The 19,867-nt window shown below is 40.0% G+C and overlaps 1 protein-coding gene across 2 annotated transcripts in view; it reads left to right on the forward strand.

The window, feature by feature from the left end:
* The first annotated feature begins 1,026 nt into the window (after positions 1 to 1,026).
* The window catches only part of LOC102221065 (netrin receptor UNC5D), a 226,292-nt gene continuing 207,451 nt past the window's right edge, over positions 1,027 to 19,867 (forward strand). For both annotated transcript variants that reach the window (XM_023343786.1, XM_023343787.1), the window contains exon 1: positions 1,027 to 1,478. In XM_023343786.1, coding sequence (XP_023199554.1) covers positions 1,394 to 1,478 — 85 coding nt within the window. In that variant the 5' untranslated portion in view covers positions 1,027 to 1,393. The remainder of the gene's footprint in view (positions 1,479 to 19,867) is intronic.

The raw sequence follows: 19,867 nt of genomic DNA on the forward strand, positions 1-19,867 counted from the left end.
TCACTGGTTTCTCTTGTTATTTTCCTGTTTCTTCCCTGCTGTATTTTCCATTGGATTTTCAGTTTTTGTTCTCCTCTGCCTCCCTGTGTTCGAATCTTTTCTGTGTGCTTTTTTTCCTCCTCTTTTCTTTAAATCTCGCATCCATCCAACACCTCTGCCTTACTGCATTTTGATCCACCATCACCGCGTGAAACATGACAAAAATCAAGTCGTCGGTAAAGTAACTATTACTTTTTCAAGTAACTATGCCATCACTGCATCTGAATGCGTCCCCTAATTTTTCCAAAAGTGGTTATTCATTTATCCTTATTTTTTATTTTTTTTATTTTCCCCAAATCACTAATGGCAAAAAATACACCTTACGCCATTACTTTAGGAAGGTGCTTTACATAAAAAAAGTTTAGTTCATTGGAGTTACAAAGCCTTAAGGGTTACATAGCCTTATGACTTAGTGACTCTTTCCAGATTAACTTTGTTTCTCACCTGTTCTGCTTTTTTAGAGTACAAAAGGCTCCACTGATGTGTTTCTCGTTCCCATATGTCAGGCATTAATCAAGCTAGGGTGTGATCTGTCATTGTTAATTTAATAAGAAGGAATGGCTGCTCTATTTATATGTAGAAATCATCGTTGCCCCTCTTACCGAACTTGCTTCTAGCTTAGGAATTGTTAATTGACACAAAGCAGCAGAACACAAATAATTTTCTGCTATTTAAACACATACAGAAAACATGTAGCAGTTAAAAGTAGCAATTTTCTCAATGAATTAGATTTTTAAAGCAGAATCCCTGTTGTGCTTTTCTGACCTCTGAACCCTAAGCAGCAGCTGCCTTGGTTCAGCTCCGGATAAAATCAACTCGGTCAAGTTCAGGTTATCGGTGTCTCCTCCTCTGAGTTATGATTTTTTTTTTTTTTTAATTAACCAACCTCCAGTGATGTCAGCTGTTGTGTTTTGTTCTTTGCCTGACCGTAACGGCGGACCTCTGCCTGCTGCATTACAGTAAGAAGAAGAAGAAGAAGAAGAAGAGGTGTTGGAGCGATCGGAGCCCACCTCTCCCCCTCTCTCCTCCTCCCGCTGCCATTGGTCGGAGCGCAGCAGGCTCCGGTGCCGACGATGCTTTGAAAGGGGGGAGTAAACAGAGAGCGCACGTCTCTCCCGCTGCGCGCACACTGCACGCACGGCGAAAGTGGAGTGAAGATGCTGGTCCCCCCTCGACCGGCAGCCCAGTCCGCCAGCCGTCCTCTTGTCCCCCTGATTGTTTTTCTGCTGTCAGCCCGTCACGCTGCCTCTGTGCCCGCTTTACGTGAGGAATCCGGAGCGGCAGCAGGGGGAGGCGAAGGGAGACGCGAGGGATCCGGAGAGCCGTCACCTCTATAGCGCATCAGTGGGGAGCTATGGATGCGCGGACAAAAGGACGCTTCCTCTTCGCCGTGGGCCTCCTGTGTGGGTTTTACTGGCCGGCATCAGTCACCTCCAAAGGTAGGAGCTTCCTCTCCGTGAAGCACGCATGGTTACTTTGCGCTCACTGACTGTTTTCTGCGTGCCAACCCTCGTGGTTGCGCACCACTTGTCGCCTGAATTAAAACGTGACGTTATTGACCCGGGGGTGTTGTAAATACTCCAAAGCGCACACGCAAACACCAGAATGCGTTTTCATTCATCCCCGTTTTTTAAAATTGTATTTATTTATTTTTTGCTTTGCGCTGGAGTAGCTCGTCCTGATCCCCCCATAGGATGCGCAGCTTATTGAGTCGTGAAGCTTAAAACTTCCGCTGTCAGCCGCTGGAGCTGCTTGTTCGTCACTGGGGTCGCTGCTGATTCTCCTATTTCACTTGTTCTGAAATAAATCCATCAGATCGAGAGCACGCTGCGTGGAGGAGAGCGGCGGCTGATGTAGGCACGCCTGTGCAACAGGCATGGTGCGTTTTTTTTTTGTTGTTGTTTTTTTTTTTAATAATCTGTTTAGAAAAAAAGTGTCTCTTTTCAGAAAAAAATTGATTTATGCAGCAAAAAAAAAAACAAAAAAAAAACATACAATATGTGATCAAGATGCGCCTTCAGTTAAAGAACGTTTGCTGCAGATGTAATATGAAACCTTTTTGCAAACGAGCTGCATGCCGGTTCACACCAGCGGTGGTGAAGCTCAGCTCCTCTACACACCGTTTTGCTGCATTTTTCACTCAAACAAACAAACAAACAAAAAGAGAGAAAAGACTCCAACATTTCTGATTTAGACCAAAACAGCTGAGTGTTTTGGTCCAAAGCTGGACTCTAAGCTGCTGCACTAAGATAAAACCAAAATAAATTTCCTGTAATTCTGTGAACAGAACGACAACAAACCTTCTTGGTACTTTGTTCCAGATGAACTGACTGTAAAATTCCCCAATCTGCCTCCCACACATCTGTATTATGTGCCGCTAACTCTCCAGCCCGTTCTCTGTGTTCTCCTGCTGCTGTAGAGGACGACAGGGTGCAGTCATGGTGTTTGTCAGAGATGTTTCTTCTGTGGATGAACACTGAAAAGTTGCTTCATGAAGTTTGACTGGTTCTTGTGATGTATTTAGGTTGCGGCGTACAAAGGGAGAGCGCCCGCCTTTTCATTGTACATGTGGAGTCTGTTGGATCGCGTGGCTTTTATTGTTCTGCCATGCTGTCACCTCCTGCTGTGCAAAGACAATCAGAGACTCGGCCCATAATAACTGCTTGATCCAGATAAACCCGACGTTTCTGCAGATTTGGAAAGTTAAAATAAGGTTTGTGGGCTTGTGCTGGCAGATGCAGGTTTCCGGTTTTCTTTCTGGGAATATGGCAAACACTGATTCCAAAAAAATGTTTAAAAAAAGGGGCCACACATTGCTTGATAGAAATAAAGGTTTGACATTTTTACTATGCTCAGAACAAACGGCATCACGGACTGTGTTTAAGCTCTGATAGAACAGAAAAGCTTTTAGGTTTTATCCAGATTACTAATGGCAGGAATGAAAAGGGTTTTCATCGATGACCAGTTCATTTGTGCATCTTTACAAAAGTTTCATGTTGTTTTTTCTAAGTTTGCATCTTTTCACCTGTATTAAAAGTGGATTGTAAGGCTGCAACTAACAATTATGTTAGCAATTAGTAATTCTGACGATTAATCGGATAAAAAATGTTTTACTGAAATGCAGTAACAGCTTTACTTATATTATTGGAGCAGAGGACGCATCTAAAAAGTACTTCTAACATCAACATGTGAAGAGGTCATCTCTGCTTGACTTCTCAACAAATCAGTGTAGGGATAATCTGATATTGCTTTTGTAGAATTTGATCCAGGTGAATAAAAAACTAACTAGAACATCTTTACGGACAAAGACGTTTTTTTTTGCTAAATGCAAAATGTATATATTTTCTGCACAGTTTTGGCTTTACTGCTCTGAGTGTTTGTTCTTCCATTTTGCGGCTTCATACCTGAGCTAACGATTGATCAAATGCTGAATTAGTTGGTGAGTGTTTCAATAATTGATTCATCATTGTTAATCCGATGAATCGCTTCGTCTCCAGGGGACATGCTCTCTTCAGTTTTCAAAACCAATCACATACAAAAAGAACTTTTGGAACTGCATCCCTTAAATTTATATATAACTTCATATTTATTTCCTGGAATCCCACGGCCCAGCCGCTGCTGCTGTAACTTAAAAAGAGAAACTCGCGAGGAAGAAAAATAGTTTTCTGCTGCCACTAATCAGACCTAATGAATATCAAATTAAAGCTGTTTTTGCAAGTAAAACATATTTATTATTTGGCACTTTGCACAGCAGGGGCATAATAGAATGAAGTGAAAACTGCTTCTTTGTGTTTTTGTTGCCCTAAGTGGGATTCTTGATGAATGGAGGGATCCTATAGAGCAGGGGTGTCAAACTCCAGTCCTCAAGGGCCGCTGTCCTGCAACTTTTAGATGAGCCTCTGCTGCACCACACCTGAACAGAATAATTAGGTCATTAGCAAGGCTCTGGAGAACTGATCTACACAAGGAGGAGGTAATTAAGCCATTTCATTCCAGTGTTTTGTACTTGTGGCACATCTAAAAACTGCAGGACACCGGCCCTTGAGGACTGGAGTTTGACACCTGTGCTATAGAGTGTGTTTCATTTTTCTCTTTCTGAATTCTATGGTGGAAGTGAAATTATGGAGCTACGCCTGATGATATTGAAACTATTAAAATGCTCAGCGTTTTTGTGAGGTAAAGGTGCCATTAAGCCAGGAAAATCTGAATAAAAGGAATAATCAAAGGAGCAGAAATGGCCAGGATCAAGATACCCTGAAGGTCACCAGCAGTTATTACCTGGAGTACGATGACCCTTGTAAATGATGACCCATAGTTTAAGAAGCGCCTCTTTCAACTCCTTGTGAAAAGGCTCATAATGAAACCCCGGCTTACCATTCCACTAAACCAATTTTCATTCTAATACAGATTTTCTCTCTCTTTTTTAAATTCTCATACATCTTCTAACCAGACTGGTAAAATCGAGTTTTTTTTTCCACTAATAGTGACGGTTGAAATTGGAACACCAGAAAACAACAAAAGCACTTCAAGGCGAGCTGCATCGATAAGCTGCACTTAGAACTCCTGTCATTCTCTGACTCTTGATACCAAAGGACTCATCGTCAAAAAAGCTCATAGAAGGGAAAAGAGATCAATAAGTCGTGGCTCCAGAGAACTCGGGCCAGATGGAGTGCTCACTGCCTTTTTCACATTCAATTTGACAGCGTTTCACATGTCGGATTTGTCAGCGAATGCACCTCCAAAAGGAAGCCACGCCACAAAACGCAACCTGTTAGCGCCTAGCTGCATGAAACTGTTTTCGTTTTAATTAGCATTTAATCATTTGGCTATGTTGGTATTCATGTATAAATTGTAAAGAGGATTAAATGTGATTTATTATTTATCCTGATGAGAATGAATAAATAAAAGGCTTACACCTGTAACCATGGTGAAGCAAATAGTGCGCAAGTACAGGCAGCTAAAGAGAACATGCCAGTTTATAGAAACAGACATTGACCAAAGTGTTTCCATTTAGATGGATGAAATAAAAACAGTCTAAAAATTTCCCAAACTAACAGTAGTGAAGCTAAATGTGGCTAAGGTAAGCTTTTCACTGCTTGTGCAGTCTGCTGTAGCAGTCCCTGTTTGGGACTTAAAAGATAATTTAATAGCAAAACATTCGATTTTTTGTGATCACTTTGCTTTTCAAGTGATTAATTTACCACTCTATTTGGTAATTAATAGATTAAGAATCAACTTTCCAAAAAGGTTGGAAGCTTACCTTTAGAAATCTTACTGATTCCTAAAAGGTATAGCCATTTTGTTCAAAACTATTGAAGCATAACTCCCTCAAAATAAAGTTCTGTTTTACGCATTGTCAAATAGTGTTGGAAGTACATAGTACATAAGTTTGCCATTTTGACTAAACTAATTCTTAAATTAGCTAGCATTTAATAATTTAGAGCTAACAGAACTCATCGACAAAACCTTTCAATACAATCTATGGTCTTAAAGCATAAATATTCATACTGGACTGTTATATTCTATAGATCATTGAATGGGTTATTTCATATTTTATTTGGTCCATATTTGTGGTGTGATTTTGTGAGGACTACACAGATTATTTTGGTTCAAACACATCTGGAATTATTGGTCCTATTTTTATCTAATGTAACTATTTGTACCTTTAGTAGTTTGATGTCACCATACTTTTATGGTTAGATGTCTCTCAGCTGTGATGAGCAGCGAACACAAAGAGACTGGGTAGATGGGGTTTAATGGGAGGATCCAGCAAGGAGTGAATGATGGAGAGGTGGTTAAATAATAGGAGTTTGAATGATGGAACAACAGATCGGTGCTAATTAGGAAACAAGGTGTAGGTGAGAGGTCAGAGGGCCAGCTGAGGGAGGGAGGGAAGGAGAGAGAGAGATGGCACATGGAAACAAGGAGGAGCAACACCAACAGGGGAGGAGGAAACGTAATCAAGAAAAACTAGACAGAGAAAACAACGGACATAATCAAACTAAAATAACTAAGAACTCACTAGTTTGAAGTGAATCAGAAAAATAGCTGATCTAAAGAAATGTTTCAAACTATAAACCCTGGAAACACACAAACACACCCTGATATCCTGACAGACCTATTATTTTTCAAACCTAAACCTTATTTAAGTATTTGTAGCTAGCCACAGTTCGAGATTCATGAAATGTTTAGTATATTTGTGAAACGCACACAAACCACCTCAGATTGAGATATGCAGGAAAATCACGACGCATAGACTGAATTGTTGCTTCCACCAAGCAGTTTTTGAATTGTGAAACATTTCCTTGATTTGTTTGCCCCGATACTAGGGTTAAACTGGCCGTGAAGCCAGTACCATTGGTATTTACAGAGAGGAACCTCAGGGTCGTGTTCTAAGTCATCTGTCAAAGATAGTCTGGTAACCAAGTGATTTAGGGTCACATTTACATCATAGGGGCAGACGGTTCTTCAAATAATTTTGTTGAATTGTGAACACAGAGAATTACCACAACTTGCAACAGTGGAAAAATAATAACAGCTTTATTTTCCACCTGACAGCAGCTAAATGTAATGCAAATGTAGGAAAAGCATATTGAAAGTTCTTGCCTGTCAAGGTTTTTTTGATTCCACAAACAATATTTTTGATTAAAACAGGTTTTTTTTATTTGTATCCATGCTTATAAAAATCACAGCTGCATATTGTTTATATTTCTATATATTAGCAAAATGAAACAAAGGAACTGGTGGATGCTGGATCTGTCGTGGTAATACATTTTGCTGGATGATAAATTGTCCCAAGTTTGCCCTCTCAAAGACTAATACACTTTAATTTAGTACAGAACATTCCACACTGGAAATGGAAGACATTTTAAATATTCACACTAAAACACAACCTAAAGCAATAAAAAAAACTGAGATAAAAACTACTTACTACTGAATAAATTTATGTGTCTGTAAACAAAATTACCCTTCAAAAAATATCATGAGAATGAAAATTGTTGAGCTCATTATATAGTCATACAATTAATTGCTTACCGTATCAGGCTTAGAGATGAACTATAGCGCCTGGTGATCCGTCTGCTGGACCAGCAAGAGTAAATAAAGGCCATGGTGAAACTTCAAGTAACAGTTCATATTAAGTCATACAGAGGTTATGATCAGTCTGAGAATGCTTCAAACAATTTCAGGCAACAAAAAAATGTTCGCATTTAGAATTCTAAATTCTCAAACAGAAAAAACAAATGGCTTTGAAAAACTAACCTGGGATTCTCCATCTCCAGAAACACGTGACACCGTTTGCTTTACCATTTCTTTCTACGTGACCTCAGTCACACAGGCCAAAAAAAAAAAAAAATGTCACGACTCGCGTCATTCCCACTCTCTAGCAACCGGAGTCCAGCCAGCCAGCCGGCCAGCAGCGGTCTGCTGCAGCAGCAGGACCTGACAGCTCCAGCTCGCACACAGCAGGACTTCAGCTCCCGACGATCAACGGCCGAAGTTATCTGGGCCCCTGGTGGCTTGAAACGAGACTTTCGTGTAGGGTCACGAACGAGGGCTCCTTCATGTGCAACACATGAATAGCGCGGCCCGGGGGGCCGCTTTAAAAAGCTCTCCTCATGTCTCTCAGCTGTGATGAAACACGCGGGGGGTTATCTGAACACGCACATCTTTCTTAGCGCTGCCGTGACTCGCTTTTGATAAAGGAATCGGATTTTGTTTGTAAAGACCCTCTAACAGATCATGCTAAGAGGTTGTGGGAGTATTTTGGTAACATCTCTTGAAACCTGAATCCCGATGAAGCTATTGTTGATTTCACTTGTCATACAGGTGCTTGATGATTAATTTATGTGCTGTGTGATTTAGCAGCAGTGTGGGTTCTGTGTAGAATATGAAGAGCGGTAATCGAGGGGATTTAATTAAAGTTTGAGTGTTGAAGTCATCCAGTTCATTTATTAGATATTCAGGATGTTGTGCTAATGATTACGAAGACAATATATTTTGTGAGATTTGAATATGGTAGCATTTGCTTACGTCTTGGAATGTGTGTCACTTCATTTGATAAACTTGAGCTGTTATTGTTGCACCAGCTGCAGTTTTCTAGCCAATTGCCCATTTATAAAAATCCTGACCTGCCGAATCTGATTTTGTTCAATGCCAATGTTTCAACCGATGCTGATCCGACACAGAAAAACAGCTGAATTGACTTAAGATGTTTTTGGGTTTGTTTTTTTTAATACAGACATAAATGTACTTAGTTAAGAATGTATTTGATAATTCTGCAGAACAGCTTCACAAGCTTGGTCAAAATATGTAAAAACAGAACTTTAATTTGTTCAGTCAGTGTAATTAGGAGTAGATCAGCCAATGTAAATAATTGGCTTTATTGATTATCTTGGTTAAACATGTAAAAATAAACTGCAGCAAACTTTCTTTCAGATGGTTCAGAAAGTGGAATGAGGAATTCTAAGATGATTTCGACCAATACCCAATCTAGAATTTTTTTTTCCAATATCGGAACCGATACAGATATCAATATCAGATCAGTTCATCTCCGGTTTGACATGCACGTGTATGCTTATTGCTGATTCCTCAAAATTAAGGAAATCTGGGCCGATTTATCAGTGCATCCCTAGCATACAGCATCTTCCCCACTCATGATGTGTACTTTTGTCAAACGTTGCTCAAGTAATCATCACTGCCTGGCCTGCCATGGCGTTCTCCTCCGTTCTGCTGCTGCTGCAGCCTCAACCCTTGCATTGCCCCTGACCCGAAATTTTTGACAATGGAAAAAAAATTCTTTTTTTTAAACTGTCAAAAACGACAAAATGTGGCTACTTTTGTTTTCCTTACAATGTATATATATATATATATATATCAAGGTTTTTTTATTTTGCTGCTCACAGGGCTTTCAGTGAAACGGACAAAGGTCAAATCTGTTATTTTCCTTGAGAGAAAGCAAAGGGGCTCTTTTATTCTGCCTGCAGATTCAAGAATGAATCATCATAGTCGGGCTGTCATAGACGGGGGGGGACAACATGCGCAGTTGAGTGCCCAGATTTACATTTAAATGAAACCAAATGGCTGTACATTCAGAAATGATATACAGTAATGATGATGGTAATAAAAGCAAAGTCCTCTTTCATATTGGACCTGCTGCTGCTTGGAATTGCTGTCGTTTGGCAGGAATTTTCAGGTACAGTCAGTGAGTTATGTCTTTGCTATGTCAAGACTATTACCTTAACGTTTCAACGAGTAGATTCATCAGCATCCTGCCTAAGAGGCTTAATGTAGTCAGCAATCAGCCCCGCAGCTCATTGGGTTTTTTAGTCTGCTGCATGGCAGAATGGGGCTTATAAATTTTGCCCCCCCCCGCCTTCATCATGACTTATGAATCTGTAAGTTTCTGCCATTCCACAAGGCTCTCATCCATTCCGGTTTCTAAAAGTTATTTGGGGGTGTCATTTCTCTGGACCCAAGCCCAGCAATCATTACAGAAAGCCTGACGCATCTAAGTTCCTACATCGGTGGCAAACCCCCCGCCACTGGGTAATCCAAGTTAAAGGTTTCATTTTAGATAAATTTACTAAGGATCTTGTGTCTGGTTTCGCTGTGTCACACATTAAACAAAATATATAAAAACTTTATAAAATGTGCACACGTGTGTGTATATGTATGTATATATATATATATATATATATATATATATCAGAGGTTGCGCTAGACATTTTTGTTCTCCGTCATTTTGACCGACAGCATAAAAAAAAATCGGTCACAAATTCCTCCTTGTCGCATCTACAGAGAAATCTGCGCTAGTTCATTGGTCAGTTGGATCTGTCTGATCCAAGCCAATCAATTTAACTTTTTTTTTTTACCCTGTGCGTGGTTACTAGAAGTTTTTTGCGTGGTTTTGCTTCTCCAAAACGGACAGATGCTTTGTCTGTCACGCTTCTGAGCGCCGCTCTCCTTCTGGACGCGGGAGGGTAATGTCTTCCAGCTCCATTTGTTAAAACCGCTGGATGAGTAAAGTTTAATTCTTTGCAGCGTCCGCATTAGTTGTTCAGCGGACTGCGCATGCTACGGTCTAATTAACTTCTGCACCTTTGTTGTTTCCTCAAGATAAACTGCCGGCTCCTCTGTTTAGACTATAAATGGATTAGCTCAACATTGCATGCTCTTTAGTTTTCTCTGGTCTGTAATGGAGACTGAAATTAAACGCGCCATTTCTACTAAAGGTTTGGAATACGCTTCTGAACCAGACGCGCTCCAAAGTGTCCGGTTCGTAACTCTTCAACACGCTGTGAGCTCCCGATCAGAAAGACGCATTTAGTTCAATGTCCCTAAAATGATATTCAGAAAGGATTTTTTTATTATTTGATTTTAGTTGCCTCTGCGATGGACACTTTGCGTAAAGTCTATAATGTCTGCCTGTGTGCACCAGTCAAGGGTGTGAATTATAACCTGTCAAATGGCCTTTGGGTTTCAAATTTTCCCATCGTTCAAAAGGTAAGGAGGTCTTTGAAGTATTCTGCCCACCGGCCCACAATGTCCCGAGTCAAGGTCAGCAGCACACTATCCCCACTATAAACAGTGTTGGTGCTGCTCTGCTTCCCCCTCCTCAGACGCCAGATGGTGAACCAGAATCGCCTCGAAGCCGTGCGGAGGTCTTTCTCCATGGCCTCTCCAAACACCTCCCACGCCCGAGTTTTTGCCTCAGCAACCACCCGAGCTGCTTCGGCCACCGGTACCCATCAGCTGCTTTTGGAGTCCCACTGGCCAAAAAGGCCCGATAGGACTCCTCCTTCAGCCTGACAGCATCCCTCACCGAAGGTGTCCACCAACGGGTACGGGGGTTGCCGCCGCGACAGGCACCAACAACCTTGCGGCCACAGCTTCGATGTGCTGCCTCAACTGCATGATATTTGTTGGTATACTATTGCAATATCCTGGTGGGATGCAGCAATGATAATCTATTCCAGCTGACCTACATTTTCACAACTGTTGTGGGATTTTTTGGGGGGGGGTTTACCATCTATCATCACGTCTGATTGTCTGGTTTAGAATGTTGAAAGGACTGATGAAAGATGTTAGCTACCAATTTAGGTCTTAAACTCTATTTGTAATATTTTCAAAAGGTATAAATTTTGAGTAGGTGAAACATGCATAAAACCTGGTAAAGGTGCATCCAACAGGCCAATTGTATGACTGGTATCATGGACACGCTGTACAGAGCAGCACACCTTGTCTACAAATCAATTTTTACAGATTGATCTATTCGCTTATTTATTTATTTCTTTTGCAGAGCGCATATCTAAGACTTTTGAGACAAAATACCATGCTGCAACACTACTTAACACTATTGGCTGGCATTTGCAAAGCAGCCAGTCCAGGAGTGCCTTTCTTTGTCCTTGGTGCTGATTGGCTGTAGACACAAGAGCAGAGATAAAGAAGACTGTAACTGTTAGCCCATACGGTAGCACGGAGACGGTTTACACTGAGCGTAACATTGCATATTAAGTTATATTTGGTGTTTAGGAGCATCTTCAGCAACCTTTTCAAGTGTTTGTGGATTTTAGTTATTTGCATGTGCTATGGACCCTAACCCCACTGATCTGCTCCAATGATTGTCAAGGTGCAAGGTGTTCACAATCATTTTCTCTTGGAATTTTATTTTATTTTTTACGTCTCAATGGCTGCTTAACTTCCTTATTTATTCCCAGTCTTTCCTGCCTTCTGGGCTACATGCTATACTAGTCCAGCCCCCACCCTCGCCCCCCAATATTTAGGTGGTATTCACAAATAGCATCACACATGACATCCCAGGGCCCTGTTGCCCTTGACTTTTGATTTCTACAGGACCCCGCAAACATCTGTTAAGGATTGTTGCAAGAAATGTGAGAGAAGCGCCACCAGGGCGGGGTGAGACGGCCCATTCGGTCACAGCGCTAAATCATGGAACAAAGCTGCAGATACTCTTCATCCATCTCAGTCTGCAGATTCAATCAGCTGTGCTCCTGGAGCCACATGTCTTCATTCCACAGCCTCGTTCACGCCGCGGCTCAGTGGCTCTCCTTTCAGACAACTATTATAAAAACTGGGGGAAAATACATGTTGATTTATCCATTTATTTATTTGGATCTTTGTACATTCTTTCCTTTTATTAAGTGTTTATGTGCTAAGATTGAAACCTTAAAATATTTCTTTCAAATAGTGTGTGAAAATGTTTACATCCCTTTTACTTTTTCAGATTTTGTGGTGTTACAGCCATAAACAGCCATGTGATTTATTGCCTTTTTATGTATGAGACCAACACAGGAGATAATTGTGGTGTGAAAGGGCAAGGATATGATCTATTCACGTTTTGTGATAAAAATAAAAAAACTTAAATGCGTCAAGCCTGGTATTACATTTACATTGGTTTGCCCAACATAACAGTAAAATTTATTGAAGTCTGGCATGGAAAAGTTAAACCATTAGGAACGCTTTCGTAAGGATCTGTATAAAACTATTGTAAATAATTACTGATATTGTGAAAAACATTAATGGATTAAACTACATGCCTTTTATAGCATCTATTTAAATTTTTATTTATCTTTAGATTATTTTTTTAAACTTGAACATGATGTTTTGTGTGGTCACATAAACTGCATACTAAGCACTAATTTTGTATTTGAAGGCATAAGCTGAACATCTCAGTAGTATTAATGGATTTTTACATACACTATATGAACAGACACACATTGTCTTAAAATGTAATTAAAAAAATGACTTAACTTTAAGTGAAGTAGTGTAAAGTTTATAAAAAAGCAGCCTCAAGGTATGTTCTCCCCACCCCCCAAAAGAATAGACTCATTAAAGGCACACAAACACACACACACTGACCCTTTGCAGGCTTTAATGCTCGCCACATGTAGGCGTGTCCGTCTGCACACACACTATGATATCTCACTGCCTGTGTTTACAGATGGTGGGCAGCAGATGAGCTTTTTACAAGGCTGTTTTACGATGCCGTCCTGTTTAGCAAACGTCCGACTACTATAAAAGCCTCTGTGTGGACGGGGGCACGTTTAGATTGGCATGCACACAAAGACACCGCGAAGAAGCCCACACACAAGTTCCCTTGAAACTTGATTAAAATAACACGACTAACCGTGTTTGATAGGATCGGCGTGAGGGCCTCTCTATGTTCACAGTCAACCGAGAGCCAAAGCCTCATTTCTTATCAAGTTAGAGAGAGTTCAATAATGTTATCGAAAAGCATGTCCTGTTGATGTATGGCTCCTGGTTGAAATCTATCTGAGCTGATCTCAAAGTAAATGGTTTTTTGAAAGACTGGAAGAGGAGAAGCCCTCAAAGTCCAACCAAAAAGGAGCCAAGGTTAAGACTGTCCTTTCTGTTCCATGTTCCTAATCAGGCTTTTTTATTTTACTTGGAGTGCAACAGAAAACAATGCAGCTTAATGGAAGTAGACGGATATGCTCCAACGATTGTCAATTGTTCCACAGTTTAGTTGCTGTAAAATTGGATATAGAATCAGTTTGAATCCAGAACCTTCGGGATTCCTTTTGTTTCCAGAAAAAAACCCCTGGTTTTATGTGGCTTTTATTGGTTGTCATTGCAACTTTGCATTTCTACAATGTGAATTAGTGGTGAAAATTGGGCTCTTTTGTTTTAGAGGCTATCATGTAGACCTGTGCTGTTAGTAAAATTTCAACCGACCATTAAGAAAAAGATGATTTTAAAAAAGCCTTGCATCACATTAATTTAGACTTTGGGTATAGATTCACCCGTTTCTTTGATTGCACGGTTTCTCCAACCCTCTGCAGCTGTCATGAAGTATAACCGTCTCCCATGTTCTTAGTGACAAGTTTAATTACAGCCCAACCACATAATTAAAACGCAGGCTGTGCAAACACAAGAAGAATAAGAACGTTTATGTTTTCGGCATCATTTTATGTTGAAGGAATGCTGATGAATGACCCTTAATAGGTCTTTAATGTTGTTAGGGGTGACAGAGCTGCCGTTGTCTGCTTTCATAAATATAGTAGAAGCTATAATAGAAGTTGTATAAAACTCAAACTGTATTAAAGAAGCTCTGTCCATTGTAAAGTTTTCCAGTTCAGGTTTGATGACCTTATTGAAAAGCTGTTATTGAGGCTCTTTTGTCGCTCAGAGAGAAAGTTACAACTTTTTCTTCAGCATGTTTGCAGCTGTATGTTCAGCCCTGGTGCTGCTCTTGCATAGTGAACAGAAATCATAGCTGTCCTGTCTGAATCTGTGATTCTTCTCTGCAGTGGATACTGCAGAGGTTGTCAGATAAAAGATTCAGTGGAGTGCGAAGGATCGTCAGTCGACTCCGTAAACAGAGCTACTTGAGAACTACTTCCATTCTTATTTCAAAATTAGAGTCTCAAAACTCAGATGCAACAGGGTGTCGACACCTGTTGTCATTCTGAGCTCCTATTGAGCTCCTGCTGCACCAAACGAAGTCAGCAGTGAATCAACACTCTGCTTTTCGATGCAGCTTTTTAATGTCGCCAGATCCGTTTCACAGTGTCTTGTCACACCTCTTATATTCACAGCAGCCACACACAAAACCTACCAAACCTCAGCAGGTTATATTTCATCATCACTAATGTGAGCATGGACCGACATCTGCCTGTGACTTTTTATTACACCTGAATGTAATGCAGGAGGGATAATAAAGGGCAGCAGTTCATTAAACCATTGATGAGGAAGTGGACAGGACAGCAAGCCGTAGACAAACATAAAAGCTGCACACCCACTGCATAGATCACAGGTCTTTTTCTTGGAGGTCTGATGTATTTCCTTTGATACGCCGACCCTGATGCTGTTATGCTGCTGCTGCACTAACTTTCATGGCCTTGGGTGAACTGTTCAAACATGTCCCGTGTTGATCCATGGTGGAGCAGCAGGCCTACCGGGACAGAACAGTGCTGAAGGACAGGATGTGATGAATGGACTGCCCAGCTGCAGTCCCAGCTCACTGTGTCCTGTACCTGCCTGCAGGACCTCTTGCTCTTGTTGCCAGTCTCATCATTGGAAGAAACTATTCCCAACAAGCAGCAAACACTCCTTGATAGGAGGATTTTAACTTTCCTCACCTTAATGCATGTAGCTGGTAGTTAGGATCATACTCTTTTTAAACAATGACATGTAACTAGTTGATTCATCACTTTACATTGTAGCTAATGCAACAATAAAAATGATTATGAGCAATTCTGAACTATTTTTTTGACAGACTGTTGTTCAAAATGGACTAGCTGATGCATCAGCTTGAAGTTGAATGTGTTTCAGTGTCACTATGTTCTCACTCTGTGGAAAAGCTAAAATATTCTGTTGCTATGAAACAGTAAATGCCTCCTCATATTACTTTGAGTATGGTCTTTTTTGTCACACATTATGTTTTAAAATGATGAATTCATTTACTAAGGGAACAAAGCAGCCTGATACTTTGGGGACAAGAAAAAGGTTCCTTGCTAAATAATGACGCAACTTTTATAATCCACACTTTTTAGAAAACTGAAATCAAAAAATGAAATATGTTGAACCTGAGAGAAAGACGTAGACAGTGATAAACATTCCCAAGAGTGGCCAGCCTACTAATATTACTCCAAAGACAAGTTGAACATGGAAAGAGCCACAGACCTCACATACCCTGGCTGAAATCAATGTTTGTGGTTCAGTATTAATGACAAAGCAATCAGACAAAAACAGCATTCATGGAGAAATATCAAACCAGAACCACAGCTGTTCAAAGATACAAAAAACACTAACACCCGATTTATATCTGCCAAAAAAATGTTTTGATGATCCTCAAATATCTGATTGATTGTCGAGACAAAAGAGAAACTTTTTGGAAGATGTGGTTTAAATTGAACATTTCAGAAACAGAACAGCAGCACCAGCGACAGACATGGTGGTCAGGGCTGTTTCCTGGTTCCCACTGTTAGACAAGCGTTGCAGATTTGCATCAAACTGTTTCTGGTCTGAGTGCAGCCAAGCTGGTGGACAAATATCAATAATGGAAGTGCACCAATTTCAGTTTTCTGGCTGATCACCGATTACCGATCTATTAAAAATCCTGACCTGCCAATTCCGATTTTGGCCGATACCAATTGTTTTTTGTCTAAAATGTTGCTAAATGTAGCAAGAACGTTGATGAGTTGCTAACAGTAAGTTGACTATTAACTGCAAACCTATAGACCTGATCTGGTGGGCGGGTCTACTAGTCCAACCTCTCTCACAGCAGAGGAGAAGAAGATAGCAGTTGATTTAAATACATTTGCCGAGGTAGATAAAATCGGTGATTAAGATCGGCTTCACATGTAAAAATCGTCCGATCTCCGATTTCCCAAAATTGGGGGAAATTGGCACCGATAAATCGGCTGGCCAATAAATCGGTGCATCCCTAATCAATAACGATACAGTAAGCCTAGTATTTCACATAATGGTAATGATATGTTTTAGTTAATTAATTTGGTAAGTGTTTACTTTGTAGACTGCATGGGAAATAGCATGTTGCGATTAGATTTCAAAGCCGTCTCTGAGCAGTAGCAGCACCAATAAAGTATTTATACAGTTGAGATTGGAAATTGGATGTTTTTCTCTTTTGTGCCTACTTTTGCTAAGTTGCCAGTCTAGTTTTACTCAAATTTAATGTACAGCATTTAAATTAATCTGTGGAAATGGTGCTCACAGAAAACGTAAAAAAAAAAAAGGTTCATGATATTCTGAATATGTTTATGTTTGGTCCTCAAAGGTTCTTGAAATTAGCTTTTTTCCTTAGATAAATGAAACTAATATTTATATTTATGTTTGTCTGATATAGAAAATTGTTGGAAAGTCTTAAACATTTTGGTGTGAAAAGAGAGTACCAGTATCACTTCATTATTGTTTCCACAGGGACATTTTCCCTGCAACACGGTGGAAAAAACCCCCATAAAAACAAAACCACACATCATCAGTGGCAAAATACTGAAAAATAAAGTCTGTGACAAAAACAATCAGAGAAATTATAATCATTAAATTTTCCATTACAAGTTTACCTGAAAAATTACATACTTTTTCCATCTGTATAGAATCTCTTGGATTCTTGTATTTAATTTTTTTCACAGCACTTTGAATTTCATAACAGTAAGTATCAAATGTTAACTGTCAGAAAAAAGTAAGGCATTGACTTGACTTGGCCTTGTTTCCTTGGAGACAAGGGGATTTATACTTTATACAAATGTGGGGTTACTACTCAATACCGTAATCTTTTGAACATGTTTATTTTAGGACAAAGCGTGTCATATTCAGGGCATATTTGCTTTGGAGGTAAGCTTTTATTGTCAAAGTGTCAACCAAAAACATCACCTTTTATCGCTAGGCTCAGACAGAAAGTCTTCTGAGTGCAACATCTTTGCATCAAACAGCTTTGCTAAGCTCCAGTCCGATCTGTAGACAAACTGCTTTACTAACTCAGTCTAATTATTGCAAGAATATTGCTAAGAGAGCAGAATCTGTCACACATGGATTGACTTGCAGTGAGAGAAGAAAGTGAAGGGCAGAGATTTGTAGAGTTTCTGTGTTACTGGCTGATCTGAATGTTGCTGATTACACAGGACTTGATTAAGTGAAGAATTTCTGTGAATAATTTTAAATGTTAAACACTCCATTTGACCAATTACGCTGGTGCAGAGTCTAATAGCCCAATTTAGACAAACATTTCCTGTGAGTAAATGAGACTGGGGGATGTTAGAGCTGGAGACATGGACAGATGGACATTTTCAAGCTAGTGTAGCCATAGCATCTATAAAAACGCTTTATAGTAACAAACATACTTTTGAGAAGCTTGATATTTCCTTTTTGAATGGATATTATGCAAGATTCTCCTTTTTTCTGAGAAAGTAAATTTTATCTGCAGGTTATAACAATCAAAATTACAAGAATGACTTGAAAAATGTCAATCCACCTGGGGAAGAATTCAGGCCTGGGGTCTCTGTGCATGGTTGGACATGTCAATCTGTTTAACAGAACCATGGATTAGGATTTTTTTTTTTTTTTGCATATGACTGTGATCTGCAGTGAGAGCAGGGTGTAAGTAGAGGAAGGGACAGAGAGGAATAAAGATGTGTCATATTCATCCCTGTTGGTATTGGCACAATTTTCCTCTTTTCAAATAAGATTCCTGGTCAAATTTGCGCATCTTTATAAGTGGCAATTCTAATATTGCTTCTTCTAAATAGGCTATTGCTTTTCAAGTTCAAATGCATATGTAGATTTTGTAAAATCTTTTTAAATGATCCTTCTCAGATTCATATAGACGTTATTTGATTTGATTCTTTGAGAAATAACCATGAATCAGGCCAGCTTGCCACAAAAATAATGACCTTTAGGGAGGTCTTAAACATTATTTAGGCAGAGATGTTTTGACTGTGTGATTAGGTTTGGCTCTCGCTCTCTCGTGACGACGGGCCGACTGAAGCCCTGTGCAGCTGGCGCATTCAGTGCAGCAGCAGAAACCATGAACACAGCTGCAGCCCGAGCCAGTGCAGCTGCAGCAGAGGGTCCAAGCTCAGCCTTTCACAGGGAACAACGAGCAATGAACGGGTCCAGTACAGTAAGGTGCACAAAATGCAGGGTTTCATCTGGACTGGAACTGGCACAGCCATTTTCTAAATGTCTATTTAAACAGCACTGGCACACTTATTGAATATGAATGATGTGGTAAACTGAACTTGCTGCAAGGATAAACAATAACAGTTCAGAAAAAAATTCTTCAACCATCTTCAGCTTCTTAAAAATGAAACCCTGGGATTCGCTGCAGTCAGGGACAACATCCACCCATGAATAATTAAAATCCACCGAAACCTGAGACCCTCTCTTATAACTGCCTGTCTTAATAGTTCAAACACCAAATATACCTTGATATTCTTTCCTACGCACAGTGAAAACCATGTTTATACTTCAGATGCAAATTTTTTTTTTGTAAAATCTACATACTGTTCCTTTAATCCTGCAGATCACCTTGTTTTGACATAAACATTCTTTTTCTGAGAAAACCAAGAAAGGCCGAGGATGTGCAGAATTAGTTCGGTCATCCAGGGCCAGCTCCACGTGAAACATGAAACACTTCTCAGAAACTTTGCTAACACAACTACCTATTAGCTCTATGATTTACATTTACAATACAATTGTAAAGGGGAAAAAAATGCTCTCATTGCTATTTTGATATGGATTATTTTACCTTACTGTTCAGTCATAGCATGTGACTGAATTTCCTTTATGTTTTCATTTGGGGTTTAATTATACAGTTTGAACTTTACTCAGACATGATTATTTTTGAACATTGTTTCTGCTGCATTTATTTGCAAAGCCAAACTTTTGTCCTCTATGTGTCAAAAATCTATTCTCTGATCTTTTCAGCTTCGTTAGCGCTGCTAGTGTGATCTATTCCTAGAAGTGGCTGTGTGGCAGGCGGAGTGCAGGGCGAACATGTTGCCTCTGTCAGGGCGAACGCAGATGGACAGACACTGAGTGTGCTCTCACCCTCACACACGTCTGAGGCGGCGTGTGTGCTGCTCTACACATCAACAATTCATTTGCAATGTCGCCCAGCGGTGGCGCTTTACCATGATGCCATCCAAATTAATCTCTACTGTGATCAATAATGCTGAAAATACACATCAAAGTGTGTAAAAGTAAAGAAGAAACTTGCTATGAAAGGCCTGAAGAATTTCTTGAACTTTCCTTTGGTTGTTGGAGTTTCTCACAGGGGAGCCTGCTGCTTCACACACTGGATTAGTTTGTATGTTCTATTACTATA

Source organism: Xiphophorus maculatus, chromosome 12 (genome assembly GCF_002775205.1).
Source record: "Xiphophorus maculatus strain JP 163 A chromosome 12, X_maculatus-5.0-male, whole genome shotgun sequence".
In the NCBI taxonomy this organism is placed as follows: Eukaryota; Metazoa; Chordata; class Actinopteri; order Cyprinodontiformes; family Poeciliidae; genus Xiphophorus; species Xiphophorus maculatus.